Raw genomic sequence first — 18,528 nt, 5'->3', positions numbered from 1 at the left:
TTCTGTCCATTGTAACAGAGGTGTCCATAGAATTTTCTAAGCACATCCCACCATTGGGACCACCAGCCGAATAGAGCCGTTTTGCAAATCCTTGAACGGTTTGGAAAGTTAAACCTCAACAGAGGATGCGCATTAGGGAACCTGCAAATTATGAATGCACAACCAGTGCGATTAATTCACGCCTGTTAAACAAAAATATGGGTCTCCATTGTGTGCCACTGCCTGTAACCCACCAAGAAAAGTTCTGGTTACTTATGACAACTTTGCAGTGCATTTACTTAGCTCAAAATTATTATTCGAAAAAAACATTCATTCATCAAATGTACTTCATACCAAAAAAAATACATACTGCTGCCACAGATGACAAAAGTCAGTCCTATTGAACAATATTTTTTTAAAAACATGTACAGTTTTGCTGTTGCAGCAGCAGAAGATTAGATGCTAGTGACATGAGACCACTGTTAGGAGGGGGGGGGGGGCATGCTGACAACACACAAACGGACAACGATTACAAACTATGTACAATGCTTACCACCGCTGGGATTCCCAACGGACTATGTAGTGTCACGTGCCTGAGCCTATGGGGGGAAATGCAGAAGTTGCATTTCCCAGGAAACAACGTCAGGTTTTCTCGCAGACCCAATTAGGGGTGGTTTTGAACACCTTCGGCATAAATAACAAGATGATGCTTTTACATATATACGTGATTTTTTTTTATGCTGGTAAATGCAGAATGATGCTGAAATGTGTTCCTTTGGTTTAAAACAACTTGGCGAATTCACTGGTCGAGAATTTGGAAACCAGCTCGGCAGAACCTGGAAGTTGATCGATGGAAGTGAGAAACGTTGAATCCAAAATCAGCTTAAGATGAGAACGATGCTGTGATCATCATGGTTGACACTTTTGGGAGGAATGGCCCTTTTACATCGCCGAGATAAAGATGGGATGGACATTGCCCAAAACAGACATTTTTTATAGGGCAGTGTTAATGACGATTCGTGTTGAGCTTTTGTTATTTGCACATCACTGCCAATGCAATAGTAAACATAAAAGATAGAAATTAAGATGCAGAAAATGTAAGTATATATATTTTTTTAATTGAAATAAAAATGCCGTCCCTGTTTTCCCTTCAGATATAACAATGTGCAAGTTGTAAATGAATAATCTGAGTCTCCTTGCACCACATAATTAATGCAACCCGTGATTCAGAAATTCAGCTACAAAATCAACATTTAAGGCATGTAAAAAATACCATTTCGGGAGAAATAATGGTGCCAAAGTAATGAAAATCTTTGAATGCAGAAGTCAGAATTCCTCACATTCACACATCCTAAATGGAAAAGACAGGTTACATAGAGAAACTATTCTTAAACTTAGAACAAAAATTGACGAGAGAAGAAATGAAATTATTAAATGCTGCAAAAACAAGGACGAAAAACCGTGCACATACGTGGACTCTCTCACACTTTCCCAAAAGCGTTTGTCTCGAGAAAAATTTAGTTTTTCTCCCAGAAAGCACGGGCAGGGTTAAGGAAACATCACATAAACTGTTCAGGTAAGCGGGCTTGGTTCTTTGGGTAAAGTCACGTGGGTTGAAAATAAAATAGATTAAATCACGACGTGTAGGGCGCAGCACAAGCGGTCCGTCATCAGGTGGGACAACCAACAGGAAGAAACAAACTGCTGAAGTGGGCGAATCGGAGTTGCAGAGAGTTCCGCTTCAGCAATTTGTTTCTTGCTGTGGTTGTCCCAACACGATGACGGACCGCTTGCGTTGCGCCCGAAACGTCGTGATTTAATTCGTTTTATACCTACGTGACTTTACCGAAAGATTACAGCAACTTGGGAAGGCCTTCGTTGCAGCAGTGGACAGATCAGGGCTGAAGACACACACACACACAAAACACATACAACGCACAAATTAGTAAATATAATGTAGTACACAATAAATGCACGCGCGCAAACGTCACGCGAGTAATTAAATAAATACAGTAAAACCTTGGATTGCGAGTAACTTGGTCTATGAGTGTTTTGCAAGACGAGCACATTTTTTAAATAAATATTAATTTGATAAACGAGCGAGGTCTTGCAATACGAGCAGTACGTACACGCTTTGTACTGCCGAGCGTCACGTGATCACAACTGATGTACGAGTGCTTTAATATATGAGTGCTTTGGATTATAAAACACGTTTCCGGAACGAATTATGCTCGCAATCCAAGGTTTTACTGTGTACAGTACATGCATACACATACCTATACAAACGCAAATCAATATACAAAAACAAATGTATACGTACGCAATAGAGTATGCAATAATTAATAAATATATACAGCATAATATGCACACAAGAGCAGGGGGGAACATAAACACGTAGGGTTTCATGGACGTACATAAAGCAGTGTTTTAGTACTCGATGTTCAACCTTGTTTTCATGGTTGGTCACCAACACTCTCCAATTCATCGCAATTGTATGTACGTTTAACTTCTTTTGCATCATACGGAGCCAACCGTGCTAATCGGACGTGCAGAGGATTCCATCCGGTGCCGGGACCCAAAACCGAAACATTAAATTAATTTACTATAGATATAGGGTGGCCCGATCTGTATAACCAAGCGATTTATGGACAGTTACTACATGGCAACATGTGCGATTGCGAGTGACATCAAACAAGCTACAATGACCAACAATGGCAACTCGCACAACGAGCCATCGAAAGCACAATATGTATTCAACTACCTCGAACAACAAAGATCCCCTGTGTAGCCTTAACAGACTGTTGGGGCGAGTGCTGTTAGCACCTATAAAGGTCGGCCCTCCCCTAGGCTGAGCCGGCCTAGGGGAGGTCCAGGACCCAGTTCAGATATATTCGTCACTGGTGTTGGCCGTACGTGGGAATCGAACTCAGCACGTCGAGTTCATAGTGCAGCGCGCTGACCGCTACACCACCGCTCCACTTACACACACACTCCACACTCGCAGCCCAGACAACTGAGAAGCATACGTTAATTTTTTGTCTCCCCCCTCCTCTTTTCCGAACATAGATGGACTCGTCCATCTAAACAAACTGTCAAATCGCTATCCGTGGTGCTAACGTTTAAAAATAAATAAATACAAACCGCCACTTCTTTCAAATGTTCTTGCCGTTGTTTTTCACACCTGATGATGACTCGCGAGAATTGTATTGTTTTATATATTTAATTATTTTATTGTTTCCCTTCAACGTGACTTTACCGAAAGAACCAAGAATATGAATCACTGCAGTCACGAAAGCTTTAAATCAAAATTTAAGGTGGAAACCGTTTTTGTGGGGTGCGAAGCGTGTCAATGACCAACTAGGTTTCGGTGGTGGTGGTGGTGAAGGAGTGGATGGTGTTGGTCGTCGCGTGGTGAAATCATGGATGACGCCGGTGCGGCAGTGCAGCGCTCAGGATTTAGTGCGGAGGGAGTTGGGGGGGGTAAGGGCTGGATGGGGCTGTCCCCTCGCACAGCCCCGGGTTGCCTGCCCGTTCATCACCTTTGCGTTGGTGTTCTCCATCTCAACTTACAGCTGTTTTTATTGTCATAATCAGGGATAATTTTAGATGCACGATGTGTTGATGATGCACCCAAGGCCACACTCGTCATTCTTCCACTCGCACTATCTGTCTCAGGAAAACAGTATTATTGCATTCCAACACTCCCTGCCCTTTCCAACTTACCCCCCTTGAGTGCTCGTGTATCTGGGTGCACCATCATATTCTACCCGGATTCTCCTGGAGGTGGTCTCGCGTCAAACTCACCCATGTTTTACCACAGGGTCCGGGAGTCAACATCTCACACCGATCTTTGCCAATTCTCTCTCACATGGGAAACCCATAGCCAGGTCACTCGCTACGTTGCCGGGATGAAAACCCAGGTGGAGAGGTTCGGTTTGTGTGTTCTAGTTGACCTAAGCGCTAGTCGGGGTGCGTGCATGGGGTGAATGCATGGTGTGTGTGTTCTCCATCTCAACGAGCTCTTGAAGCATCTCTGCGAAACGCACAGGAACGGTAATGGGTACACGTAGCAATAAACGTACCAACATACAGTCAATCGTATTTTAAATCTATATTGAAAACCAATTTCTTTAGAGCTGCTTTTGGTGTTTAGTTTGTTGGCCTTCTCCCCACACCTCCGGTAAGCATGGCTGGCTACGTACGGTGCGAAAGAAGTTCAACATACACACATGCGTACGTACGGCAGACTTCGCATCCTACGCTTCAGGCCCAGCAATACGCAAATAGCTTTTTTTTATTACTGGCAAGGCTTTGCAAATTCTTACACCGATGCCAGCCTGCAAGCCAGCACTATGGAAGCAGGATTGTTGCGGTCCCAACTCAAGGGTTTAAACACACAGCACGATTCCACCTTTGGGAATAGTTCCCGCAAGTAAGGGGAGGAGCACTCTAGATTGTTATTTACTGGAACATTTCAACATACGAACCTCACTGCAAAAGTTTACTGTTACAATAAATGGCCAATTTAAAAAATGGTATTAAATCTACCTTGCTTTAAAATTCGGTGTTAAGTCTCACTGGCAATGGTTGACAGCGTTCTGCATTTAATTCAGAGCGCAACGCTGTGCGCAATGGCCTGATACATTTCATGACCATGTCATAGATGCTAGACTGTGTTTGAAACGTGCGATGGATGCTATTTCACAGTGCGTTGTTGTGACAGATGCTAGACTGCGCTTGGAACTGTGCCTTGCATAGAGTCCTGAACCCACAAATTGTTTATTTAGTAATAAGAACACTACATGCAATTTATATGCCACGGCAGCGAGATGTTAACTACCCTGCCTGGTATACAGGAGGTCGTGGGTTCAATCCCGACCCGGATGCCTGTTGTATATTTGGAGTTTGCACGTCTCTCCCTGTGGTTGCGTGGATTTTTCTCCACGTTGTCAAGTTTTCCCGTCCACATTTAGAGTATTTGGCTGCAATGCATTTCCACACAATAAGCCACTTCGTTGAGCTATCAAATGTGGCCAGGTCGCTTCTGAAAAGGAGCTACGTAGCTCAGTGGGGCCTTATATGGTAAAATGAAAAGTTTAAGAGTTTAAAAATAAGTATTTTTTATATGTTCGGCCGTAAAAACATTTTCTCTAAATGTCAACTGTTGACAGTGCCGTGTTGCCATATGCTCGTTGATTTGTACCGATTTTATATTTGCGCAACACATTGTTACCACGAAACTATGCATCACACGTTTGAAAAGTTAAATCGTATCATAATTTCTCCGCACCTCCGGTTAGCACGGTTGGCCAAGCACGGTGCGAAAGAAATTCAACACACGTACGTATGTAATTGTCCAACATTCGCGTAAGCCAAAAGAGGCACAATCAACCAACAGAAAAACCACCGTGGCACGCACGTACCCCGTAAAGCGGCATCTCTTGCAGAGCGGTCATCGATGATGCCGATGACCTGCTCCGCAAAGTCTAATGTGCTGCACTCCCCCTGGCTCCAAAGGTCATGGAGCTGGTTCTCCAGCGACAGCTGCAGCAAGAACCTCTGTCGCACGCGGCAACGGCAACGTCAGTAAGGCGCGTTGAGGTTTTCAGGGCGCATCATTCGGGCAAGCTGCATCTCGCTACGCCGCAACGATCGGGCAACGTATGCGGGTATGTGGAACTTCTTTCGCACCGTACGTAGCCAACTGTGGCTAATCGGAGGTGCGGGGGAAGGTACAGCAAACCACAAAAAGCAGTTCTAAAGAAATGAGATTTCAATCTAGATTAACAACACTCAGGTATGTATGTTTTAAAACGTTTCCAGTCAATCGGTGTTGATACGAGCGAGAGGAAAACCCGAGTGCCCGGTGAAGACCTGCACGGGCGAGGGGGGAGGCAATACTATCCCATGCAGATGGAACGGATGAGAGATTAGTCCACACTTTATGTACCATCTTGTGCTGGTCAGCCAGGTTATATAGAAACTCGACGGACAACAGGAAGAGAGTTTTGAAACATCTGTGTGGTCTACCTCGCCTCCACAGTTCTCGATTTCGTGCGTGTGTGCGTAGACATAAGGCCTACTTTGGAAAAACAAGCGTAACAAATAATAGATAACGTAGGGTCAGAAATGCTTTATACAAAAAACTAAACTATTGGTGGAGCCCCCATTGAGGTGCTGCTAAATCGTTTATCGGACGACACGAGTGCGTCAAAAGCACGCAAGACGTGGACCCCCCGCGTCCGTCACGGCAACGGGAGAGTGCAAGCCGGCCGCTGAAGCAGGCCATCGCACCTGCAAGTCCACCTGGTGCTGCTCAATGATCTTATTCTTGAGCGGCTGGAGAAGAGACTCTTCGGAGGGCAGCCACAGTGGCATCTCCTCCTCCTGCGCATGCACGCATGGCCAACGCAGCACAAGGGGGAACAACACACGCTTGTAAATAAGCCCATCGGGTTATAAGGACTGGGGACAATTGATGGCAAACAGAATGATTGTACATTGCTCGTGTGGCAGCCCCTTTTGTCAATCCACTGCTGGATGAAGACCTTCCCCCACACCGTGAAGGTCGGGGAGCGTGCATGTTTGGGAGAACGGAAGTATCTCTCTCGCATCACTACTTCCCACTCCACGCACTCTGCTACCTCTCTCCCCTCGCTCTACTTCCCACTCCACGCACTCTGCTACCTCTCTCCCCTCGCTCTACTTCTCACTCCACACACTCTGCTACCTCTCCCCTCGCTCTTCTCCCCTCCGTACACTCTGCTACCTCTCCCCTCGCTCTTCTCCCCTCCGTACACTCTGCTACCTCTCTCCCCGCTCTACTCCCCTCCGAACACTCTCCTCCCTCTCTCCCTGCTCTACTCCCCTCCGTACACTCTGCTACCTCTCCCCTCGCTCTTCTCCCCTCCTTACACTTTCCTACCTCTCCCCTCGCTCCACTCCCCTCCGTACACTCTGCTACCTCTCCCCTCGCTCTACTCCCCTCCGTACACTCTGCTACCTCTCCTACCTCTCGTCTCGCGCTACTTCACCTCCACACACTTTCTGTTCCCAGTAGCCTTGGCATTCGCCCGAAGCTCCCAGTCAACTGTTCGCTCAGGGGGAGGTCGCTCACTCTCCTCTGTTGCCCCCCATATTCTGGGACTCCCTTTGCCCCCGGCCACCCATGCTGTCAGCTCCCTGCTCGCGTTCAGGCTCATGGACTTACTTTTATTATTTTCTGCCGATGACTATTTACAAAACATGCACAATGTTTAAATGCCTCGTTAGGTGCCGTTGCTTAGATGTTCAATTGTGTAGTAGTTTCATTGATAGGTGGCTGGTTAGTTGTTTGGTTTCGTTTGTTTTTGTTTTTTCGTTCAATTGCTGAATAATACAGAGGGGAATGTCAATGTTTTTGTCTCTTCCTGAATGAAGAACTATTAATGTGTATTTGCCAATGAGTGTCAATGTTATTTTCTAATCGTCAGCGAGCGATTGTCAATGTTAATGTTTATTCGTCAATGTTTCGCGACTGTCACATGCCATCCTATGCCCGGGGGATGCTCAAATAAACCACCGGATTGATTTCCGTCTCAATGTCACTCGCCAGGATGAGAGAGGGCAGCCGGCGGTGACGTGGCTGAGCGGCCTCCTTTTCCCCCGCCTCGTCCATATTGACGTCGTCCTCCGGTTCAGGCTTTACCACGGCGGTGGTGGGCGCGAGCGGTGCCGATTGTCGCTCCTCCCCACCCTGCTCCACCCCCAGCTCCTTGACCCTACATGCGGACATCACAGACGAGAACAAAGGGCAGACCGCCTTGACACCGCAGCCCTCCCAATACTGATGACTCATTCCACCCCTAGGATTTGTGTGGTGTGTGTATGTGTAGTGACTGGGAAGGTCACTGTTTGGTGCCAGGCTTGCGAGACCACGGCGGGATGTATACTGTTGTGTGTACACCCCAGACACGGGGTGTAGTACCAGCCCTAGTGCGGGCTTGGGTGAGCGCTGGTTAAGCGCGGTGGCACCACGCACAGCGTGCGGTGCGGGCTCCCTGTTGGAGAGGCAGGAGATCCACGTCAAGCTTCTAGCCCAGGGGTGTCCAAACTTTTTTTCCCAAGGGCCACATACAGAAAAATATACGAAGGACTGGGCCACTCACTAGACGTGAGGTATACTGCCTCACTTCTCATGCACTAATATTGGCAAAATCAATCAAATGCAGGTAAATTACGTTTGATAATTGAACATGTTTAAAGAAAAAAAGCCTCCATCATTAAATTTTTTACAATAAAGTTGGCAGGTCATTCTCTCAGTGACAGCCTCAGATTGGTTCTTAGGGTGCTGATCCGCCTTCATTGTCCTGTATGAAGGGAGAGACAAGAAGAGAAATAGGGGATGTGGATATTTCAAGCTTATTACACAAATAAATTATTGGGCTTGTTAACACATCAACTAATGTTTGCTAAAAAATTGTCATCAACTTTAATTGACTGAATTTATTAAGTAATTGGGCTTATTAACAAATGAAAACTGCGTGTTAATTTTTTTACTTACCTGTAATGGGAAGAATGTTGCGCTCAGTGGGAGCAGTGATGCTGCGCTTTGGTCTGAAGGATAGCTGGCAGGTCAGGAGTAAGTTTGGTAGTTGAGATCCGAAGGACGTCACGGAGATCGCTGTCGGTCGTTCTGGTTCTCAGTCTGCTTTTGTTCAGCGTTAACAGAGAGAATGTCCGCTGACAGATGTATGTTGAGCCGAACAGACTCATCATTCGTTTTGCGTGGCGTCTCATCAGAGGAAACTTGGCCTTTTCCAAGCTCCGGTAGAAGTCAGGTAGGGAGAGAAGCTAATGCTGATTCTTCAGAGAATCATCACACTGAATTTCGATCAGTTCTAATTGCAGACTCTCCTCCACTTCTTTTGCATCCATTGAAAACGGAGCCGCAAACAGTGTGATTTCCTTCTCAATGACAGAAATATCTTGGAAGTGCTGACTTAATTCTGTCATGAGAGATGTGATCACAGACACATATTCTCCCATTGTTGCAGAGAGCTTGGCATTTGGAAATGTGCATTTGATTTTGGTCAGCGTGGGGAAGTGCGCTACATTGAAGTTGCGCAGTTGTGACTCGAAGAGACGGAGCATCGCATGGAATGCTTTCATGTGCGCATACAGCTGTGGTACCAGCTGCTCTTTGCCTTGTAGTCTCTTGTTCAGGGTGTTGAGATGATCAGTGAGATCAACTAAAAAAGCCAGGTCTGCCAACCATAAAGGGCCACTGATCTCATGGAGAGGTCTGCCCTTTTCTTTCAAAAACTTGTCGATATTTGATCTCAGGGAATAAAACCGCTGCAGCACGGAGCCGCGACTGAGCCAGCGCACTTCAGAATGATAGAGTAGGTCCCCGTATTCAGCGTCGACATCAGAGAGGAACGCTTGAAATTATCTGTGGTAAAGCCCTCGTGCCCGAATTATGTTGACAGTTTTCACAACTGTGTTCATCACATCGCCAAGCTGGATTATCTTGGCACAGAGGGCTTCTTGGTGGATGATACAGTGCATTTTGACAGCCTCACCTCCGCTCTCCCGCACCTTGGCACTCACCATAGAGGCCATTCCTTTGCGCTCGCCTGTCATTGCTGGAGCCCCATCCGTTGTAATTCCACACAACTTGTCCCATTTAACTCCAGCCTGGTCAATTGCATCTGACACAGCTTCAAACATGTCCTTCCCAGTTGTTGTCCCCTTTAGACTCCGAAGATCGAGCAGTTCCTCCGTAATGCAAAAATTATCAACTCCCCGCAAAAAAATGAACAGCTGTGCAGTGTCCGTGGCATCTGTGCTCTCATCACATTCAATCGAGTAAAAATCGAAAGCACAAGCTTTATCTGACACTTGTAGTTTTAAGTTAGCCGACAAGTCTTCAATTTGCCGCACAACCGTATTTCTGGAAATACTAACAACGTTGAAATCCTGCATTTTCTCCGGGCACAAAATTCCCATGACTTTAGTGAGGCACTGTTTGATGAAGTCACCGTCTGAGAAAGGTTTCCCGTGTAGGGCAATGAGTTGAGCTGCTGACAGTTAGAATCTAGCGGCTGCCCTTGCTGCATACCGCAGGTGTATCAACCCTAAAAATACACGGTCTGCTTCGCAGCGGACGTTAAAGATCCGGCGACGTCATGTGCACGAGCAGGCCCATTTGTGTGCCGGCGTCACGATCCACATTTGCCAAATTTGCAAACGTACCCGCAAATAACTCGACTGGAATTATACCGGGGACCGGCAACTAAAAGAACAAGTGGCATTGTTTTTCGAATTCGTAAAAAAAAAACCTCAATATTCAAGAGCTTGTATTGCATGTGAATACAAGACACTGCTGAAAAAACAATATCACGAAGCAGTCCTTAAAGAACCGCATGCCACTCCAGAGCCGCAGGTAATAACAATCATCAGTATGCGGGGGGGGGGGGGGGAATGCAAAAAAAGACTTGGCAGTACCGTCCTGAAAGCAAGTCACGAGACTCGGCGAGGGTTTGCTGGGCAAAAAAACAATCCAATAACAAACCTTCAGCGCCAGCAGGCTCTTGTTGATCTCGGCGCCCTCGCGGCACATTTGCAGGTCGGAATTGCCCGTGTCGGCGCCGCGCTCGCTGCCGGCGAGATCCACGAGCGAGAACTTGCCGTGCAGGAGCTCGCCGCGCCTCAGTATCAGCTGGAAGATGGCGTGCGAGCGCGACGACGTCGCATTCGCCGATGTCTGGCCCGACGTCCTGTGCGCGCGTCACACGGGTTCCGCCTAGAGGTCTGTGCGCCAAGGAAAGCCTTTCCCGTTCCAAAACGCCTGCAAGTGCCGAACCTCGAAACGCACAAGCGGCTCGTACTCGCCGGAGAGAAACGTAGCGACACGATCGCCGCACTCTACGATATTCTGGTGCCAAACTGTGCCACACACCCTCCCGCATGGGCCTTGTGGCAGCCTCGGTAACGATCAAGTTATTTTATTTTAGTTTTCATCATGTACACGTACGTCACCAGAACTCAATCAGAAGAAAAACTGATGATGTACGCGTGCGGAACGGGATAGGCTTAAGTTGTGTACACGCGTATATATATACGGACGTGCAGGCATTCCTCGATTCACGAAAGCGATGTGTTCCATCCAAAAAACACGGCGTAAAACAAAACGTTGTAAATCAGAATGTTTTTCTTTCGGAGTCATTCCAACTCTACTCCGAACCTAAAAATGCATACCTATATCACTTTTCACAATACAAAACAAATATTAAAACAATTGGATACCAGTAATAGGTGTTTACCCTTCTAGCTGGCACAAAAACTGACACCTTTATACAAGGGGATCATGTTTGCAATAACCACAACACAAGCAGTCAAAAATGCAAACAAAAAGAAACAACTCTGATAATGATATTGGCACTGTCCTTGAATTTGATTGGTCCACACCCGAGACGGATTTTCTTAGAGCCTAGTCTCCACTGGTGTTGGACCAGATGACACCATAAGGCGTGCAACTCAAAAACAGCGCACTATCAGAGTATTGAGAGCTCGGGGTAACCTTTACATTATGAGACCTCCTTTGCCAGTAACAAGATATAGTAATAGGTTTTACCCTTTTAGCTGGCACAAAAACTGACACCTTTATACAAGGGACTAGGCTCTAAGAAAAGCCGTCTTGGGTGTGGACCAATCAAATTCAAGGACAGTGCATATCATCAGAGTTGTTTCTTTTTGTTTGCATTTTTGACTGCTTGCGGTGTGGTTATTGCAAACATGATCCCTTGTATTAAGGTGTCAGTTTTCGTGCCAGCTAGAAGGGTAAAAACCTATTCCTATATCTTGTTACTGGCAAAGGAGGTCTCATAATTGGATACTAATTAATTAAATGAAAGTATTATTATCACCGAATTATTTGTTTTATACATGTGCGTGCGTGCTGACCTGCACTTGCTCCCAGTCTCAATGAGGGCGAGCACCTCTTCGCTGGAGGAGACGGGGCACTCGATGAGCCCCAACACCTGCACCTGCTGCTTGCTATCTTCCAGTATTCGCAGGGGCGCCCGCTTATTCAGCAAATCGAACACCTGCAATTCCAGTCACACGGAGACAAAAACCCCCACCCACCTCATGGCCTTAACAGACTTTTGGGGCAAGTGCTGTTATAAGCGAGCACCCTACCTTTGCCGGCACGGTACACGAGGTGGTGGTTGGTTATGACATTATAATGCATTATAATAAGGTCGCACTCAGTACACACAAAGTGCCTGCCACCAATGAACCACAATACCTTGCCGATTCTCGTCAAGAAACATAAACCATCATCGCGCGAACACCGGTCATCCTCACAGCAGCGGCTTTTGGCTTGGCCACCGAACAAAGGTGGTCACCGCATCGTGCGCTTTCAGAAGCGCTCCTGCGGCCATCTTCAGTGCTCTTCCTTTGGGTATTATGAAGACATTTTTAAACCTGGATTGAAAACGAATTTCTTTGGAACTGCTTTTTGCGTTTAATTTGTCGTCCTTCCCCCGCACCGCCGATTAGCACGGTTGGCCACATATGGTGCGAAAGAAGTTTAACATACAGCAATAGGTTTTACCCTTTTAACTGCCACAAAAACTGACACCTTTAAAAGGGTAAAACCTATTACTATATCTTGTTACTGGCAAAGGAGGTCTCATAAAAGTTTAACATGCTCAATCATGCTCAACCATCTGTGTCTCCTCGGCGGCAAATTTTACACGCCACACCAGGTATTCCACTTTGAGGCTGTCGACCTATGGGAGGACCCAGGACGGGTTCGGATAATCGTCACTGGCGATGGCCGTGGACGGGGATCGAACTCGAGTTGCCGGGTTCGTAGCGCGGCACGCTAACCGCGACACCACTGCTCCCCACACACCCCAAATAGCATTCGGGTAAGGAACCCAGGGGGCCCATGGGCTGTACCTGGTTCACATTTATTTCATACAACCGGCAGTTTGCGCACCGCGCTTTGAACCTGGCGACCTGAATTCCCATTCCCAGCCATGGCTGACATCAGTGGCGAGTTGATGTCCGAACCGGTCCTGGGAAGCCCATTCACCAACAACCCGCACTGACCAGCATGCTGAAGTTACCCATGACGGACGTGACATGGGGAGGGGCCCTTCATTCAGAGGTTGAGAAAAGACTATAAAAATTACATCGCATTCCATTCACACGCACATCTGCACACATGCTGCATTCCCACGGGCATTCCATTCATTCACACGCTCACACTCATTACATGCGCACGTCCTCACCTTCCCGCTGTAGATCTCAAAGAAGGTGGCGTACACGTGCAGATTCAGATGACTGTAGTGCTTGTCTCCCTGCAGGTCAAACACATCCCGTGCTAGGCAGGATGGGGGAGGGAGGGTGGGAAAGTCAAAGAAAAATTATAAATTCCACCTATCATCATTATTTCTATGGGACCATTATGCCAGTATCAAAATATTGAATGATTTAATTTAAAGTTTTAACTATTCTTGACCATCGGTAATCATCCCTCCTAGACGTACATCGTCCTGCCCAAGCGCTCTTACTTTACTTGGGTGACCACCATGCACACATGGGTTATTATACGGCTATGGGGGCTAAATGCTGTGCTGCAGACGGCAGTCAAGCAAACCAAGTGTTGTACTGTATTTCTATGCTCTAACGTCTATGCAACCCACTTTCAACAACACGCACTTATCAGCGGGGAAGAAGGATAATGCTCGCGGTTGGCATCTCGCGAGGAGGCCCTCGTCAGCCTCTTTTGATAATTGTCACTATCGCCAGCATTTTATTTGAAGATTTCAGAGTCGCTTGCTCAGCTTTCTAACTAGAGCATAAGTTCCATGAGACACCCAACACCAGCTCAAGATCCCAGGGGTGCTGGCTCGGTGATATGAAGTGGACATTGCCATCAAACCACTCGGCCACCTCCTCCAGTACTAATGTTGACTATGCCAGAAGAGAGCTTCAAAATGATAAGGACAATTGCGCACCCCCCAACACCCCCCCCGCCCCACCCCCCAATGATGGGCACGCGGACAGCGTGGGGGGTGAGGGGGGAGGGGGCTACAAATAATATAATTAAATAACAATCACATGCGGGGGGCCATAGGAAGTTGTTAAGACGCAGACCGCGAAACGATAGCCTCTCGTGGAGTTGAGAATCTTCGGTTTTAATAGTGCGCACTCCCGTTCCCCAGAGGTTAACGGGCCGCGACCCCGTCGCAAGAACTGCTCCACCGCCAATGACGAAGGGCGACCGCGCGGTGGCCTAGAACTCACGTGGGTTTTGCCGCTTCCCGTCTGTCCATAAGCGAAGCACGTGGCCATGCCCTTGTTGAAGATTGACTGCACCAATGGGTAGGCGGTGAATCTAAACAAAGAAACAGATCCCCCGTGTAGCCTGAACAGACTGTTGGGGCAAGTGCTGTTCGCGAGCGCCTATAAAAGCCGACACTGTGGCACACGCAAAGGGGTGTAAGGTGGCCAGCACCACGCTCGGCCGCCTTCGACTCCCCAGTGGTACTGCTTACACATCGCACCAGGTACTCATTTGAGGCCAAGTCAACATAGGGGAGGCCCAGGACGGGTTCAGATATGTCACTGGTGTTGGCCACGAGTGGGAATCAAACTCGGGTCGCCGGGTTTGTAACACTACTGTTCCCCAAACACAAAGGACTTGTTGCGGCAAGTGGTTAGCGAGCACCTAACACACACACACACACCCGGGTGGGGCATGGTGGCAGCAAGTAACCACACGCACAGGCACACAGACACATGTGACACATGCACGTGAGCAATTGCAAGGACACAAAGATTCATCACCCACCCTCACTTGATGCAGTGCACTTGCCACATCTAATTTCAACAGCCATTTACAGCTTCAAATCAGACCAGCTGTTTTAACAACCCTATTTATCTAAAGTGTTTTAAAGGGCACACAGCCCCTAGTATAGAACTAAATCTGGTAGCCCTGAGCTCCAGGGTTTAAGCCCGGGGGGGGGGGGGGTGGATGGGTGGGGTTCGATGTCTCTGATTAGCAAGGTTGGCTACCTACGACGCGAAAGAAGTTCAACGTCACAGCAAGGACCAAGGCCATGGGGTCGGCAACCCGTGGCTCCGGAGTCGTATGCGGCTCTTTAAGGACTGCTTCGTGACGTTATTTCTTGGGGACCGCAGTCTCCTATTCACGCGCATTGCGGCCCTTGACATTTTTTTTTCTCTACCGAATTTGACAAAAACGGCTCCTCTTGTTACTTTGGTTGCCGACCCCTGACCTAGGCGCTGTATAATGCACTGCTGATTGAAGGAAGAGTGTTCATGTGTGGCAATGGCTCAATGGGGTGGTGGGTACGGGGGGGGGGAGTGGCAGTGGGTGGGCAGCGGCGGTGGCAGCGACCCAGCCGCGCCGTCTCACTTGTAGACGATTTCGTTGGAGGTCGACTCGTCGAAGGCGTAGTCGAAGCGGAACGTCTGGTTCTCCAGGTACTTGGTGAGGTCAACCTTGTGTTTGGGCTCGTGGACCATGAGCACATCGCGGCTGGGCACCGTCACCACATCAATCTCCTTCTGCGCCAGCTCTGGGTCACGCGTGCGCAGACACCACCAACGGGATCGTCGTCCGATTTCGCAATTGATTTTCGGGTCACATCGCGCAGGTAAAAATGGGTGTCGTAAGCAATTCACAGAATTTAATGAACCGTTAAGATTGTTGTGAATTGCTCGACAGCACACCGGATATGCTGAAGCAGTAAGAGACTGGCACACGTTTGCTCACGTTACAACTTTTATAAATTGGGTGTGTTGGGTGGTGGAGGGTGTACGACACACATGTACTTAAGATGACCGGACCGATACAAAATTATGAACCATAATATTGGTCGCAAAATGCCTAGGCATTACATTTCAGCCATCATCATCGTAAAACCGATTATAGAAATATTTGTCAACAGCTCTTGCATGCGGTCTTAGCGGGGGTGGGGGGGTAGCGTGGGGGGGAGTAGCGGGGGGGGGTACTACGTATTGTTCGGTATGTGACTGCAAATGAGTCTTGAAATGCTACACAATAAACATTCAACTAGATTGCAAACTCGTTTCTTTAGCACTGATTTGTTTAAATCGTTGTCCTTTCCCCACACCTCTGATGGCACGATTGGCTACTAATGGTGCAAAAGAAGTTCAACATGCATACAATTATTCCTGCGATAACACACGGGCATCATCAGTCGTGAGTGCAGACAGCTGAGGTTTGTCTACAGGACGAATCGCTGAACTACTTGTGTAATTCCCGTTATCTTCTTTGGTTCTTTCGGTAAAGTCACGTAGAATGAGAATAAAATAATAAATTGAGAATGTTATTGCGTTATTTTATTTTATCAATGTATTATTTTATTCTCATTCTACGTGACTTTACCGAAAGAACCAAAGAAGATGAATCCTTGCAGTCACGAAAGCTTTAAATCAAAATTTAATTCCCGTTGCACTGCAAAATTGACTACATAGCCTCCCTTCCACCCTCCCACCCCCTCTCCCACCCACGCCCCACCTCCCACCCACGAGTACCTTTTTTGTTGAGTGGGCGCTTTCTGACGCAGACGCAGATCTTTCGCTCCTCCACCTGAATAGAGCCAAGGTTCGCACGGTATAAAGTCAGAGTACTGAAAGAACGGAACTTGTATCGTACCAGGTAAGGCCCACTGAGCTATGTAGCTCTTTCCAGAAGCGACTTGGCCACAAGTGATAGCTGAACGAAGCGGCTTATCACGTGGAAATGTGTAGCAGCCAAAATAATACTCTAAACGCACGTTTAGAAATGGAGAGAAAAACCGGAGCACCCGGGAAAAAAAATTCGTGTGACCACGGAGAGAACATGGAAACGCCAAATATACAGGCACCAGGGGTCGGGACTGAACCCACCGACCTCCTGCATACTAGGCGAGATAGTTAACAAGGCATGGGGAGGGGGGGCCTTCAAGAACCTGGTCAAAGATGGAGAGCGGACGGTAGTCGAGGTTGGCACGGTATTCCTGGATCATCTTCCGGAACACCCAGTGAGGACCATTAGCTGTCTGTGTTTTAAATGAACACGGCACATGCAGGACATCACATGCACATGCAACATGAGCACGTGGCACAGGTTTGCAAGTGGCTATTATTAGTGTTCGTTCCACAACCTCCATTGATCCATTGACATATGAACCTGATGGCAGGACCCCGGGGTCCCATAAGCCCCCGGCTCTCGCATGAACTGCATTGCGACGTCATTTAATGTCTGAAGGCGACCGATTCGGCAATCTATTCCTCTCGATGAGCTCTGCACGATGCGCTTATCAAAGTTTCAAAGTTTTGTTCCTTCTGCGCATTCGTCCTCGCTGCGCTTGGACGACACGGCAACAGAACGATCCGCGCCAGGTGGGTCGCGGCGTTTTATGTGCGCGGTGGGACGGAGTCGCCAAAAGTAAATTAGTTCATTGCGATTTTCACTTCCGTTTATTCGGGACCCCGGGGTACCCACCATGAGGTTCATATGTGCACCCCACTAAAATAATACGGAGAAATGACGGTGAAAAGAACGTTTTATTTCAAAGCTTTTTTGTGGCTCTCGCCACACTCAATGCACTTTATAAATCCCTTTGACATTCTCCTTTGTCATGTATGCAAGCCATCGGTTTCGCAATATTCAATCACCCTTTCGAGAAGACTTGTTATTGAAACATCACAGGTGTATCAATACAGTGATCGACCTGTGTACAACATTACAATGTACATGTACAGCCCTTTAATAATGTATTTGGTCACTCTTCCATCTATTTTACAATTTGATGCAGAACGGCCGATTCTGTACAATATCTTCGCTTGCAGTTGCATATGACGTCAGTTTACATTCGAGTGAAATAATTACCCTAATTCCATGTCAATGTTTACATCATTACACTTTGCTGTGAACGGTTTTAAATGTCATTTGTCAGAAGCTAACCTTTGTTAAAGGAATTTAATCGAGTTTAATATTGATTCATGTCCGTGCGTTCTTTTTCTTATTCCATCTGCGACGCTATTGCTTGCTCTTTGGTTCTGTCGGTAAAGTCACGTAGGTAATTTTATTAAGTTTTTACCTACGTGAGTTTACCGAAAGAACCAAAGAATATGGATCCGTGCAGTCACGAAAACTTCAAATCTAGAATTAACCACGCTATTGCTTGTTTCCTCTGATTTCTCTTCACTTCATAGTTGCACGTGATTATTTGTTATTCGCTTTTGTAATTTTGATGACTCGGGGTCCACACTCCCTGCAAGTGAATCTCTCCGTTCTCTCGAGGATTCACCTGTTCATTAGAAATTAGTGGAGGGCCTCAAAATTCGATGACCCGGTACATCCTCTGAATTTATGGCTTGTATGTTGTCAGTGGCTTAAATGCGTGTTGGTGCACTGGCTTTACATATGTGCAGATAAGCCAGACGAGCGGTCCACTCCAGTCATGGATGACTCCTATGGCAACGTAGCAGCGGATCATGTTAAAATTGAGTCCT

The 18,528-nt window shown here is 47.2% G+C and overlaps 1 protein-coding gene across 1 annotated transcript; it reads right to left on the bottom strand.

The window, feature by feature from the left end:
- Positions 1-1,077: 1,077 nt before the first annotated feature.
- Positions 1,078-17,036, bottom strand: LOC142925140 (kinesin-like protein KIF2A). The gene is made up of 12 exons (XM_076068094.1): positions 16,980-17,036; positions 16,564-16,702; positions 15,419-15,581; positions 14,220-14,374; positions 13,266-13,357; positions 11,926-12,068; positions 10,535-10,739; positions 7,571-7,739; positions 6,274-6,366; positions 5,403-5,538; positions 3,519-4,012; positions 1,078-1,880 (listed from the first exon to the last, which is right to left on the bottom strand). The coding sequence occupies exons 1-8, from the start codon at positions 17,034-17,036 to the stop codon at positions 7,656-7,658; spliced, it is 1,038 nt and encodes a 345-aa protein (XP_075924209.1). The 3' UTR covers positions 1,078-1,880; positions 3,519-4,012; positions 5,403-5,538; positions 6,274-6,366; positions 7,571-7,655.
- Between the last annotated feature and the right edge of the window lie 1,492 nt (positions 17,037-18,528).

Source organism: Petromyzon marinus, chromosome 1, assembly GCF_048934315.1.
Source record: "Petromyzon marinus isolate PM22_M1 ecotype Great Lakes invasive population chromosome 1, UKy_Petmar_22M1.pri1.0, whole genome shotgun sequence".
In the NCBI taxonomy this organism is placed as follows: Eukaryota; Metazoa; Chordata; class Hyperoartia; order Petromyzontiformes; family Petromyzontidae; genus Petromyzon; species Petromyzon marinus.
The sequence above is the reverse complement of the archived record's forward strand: the minus strand, read 5'-3'. Positions and strand labels throughout refer to the sequence as shown.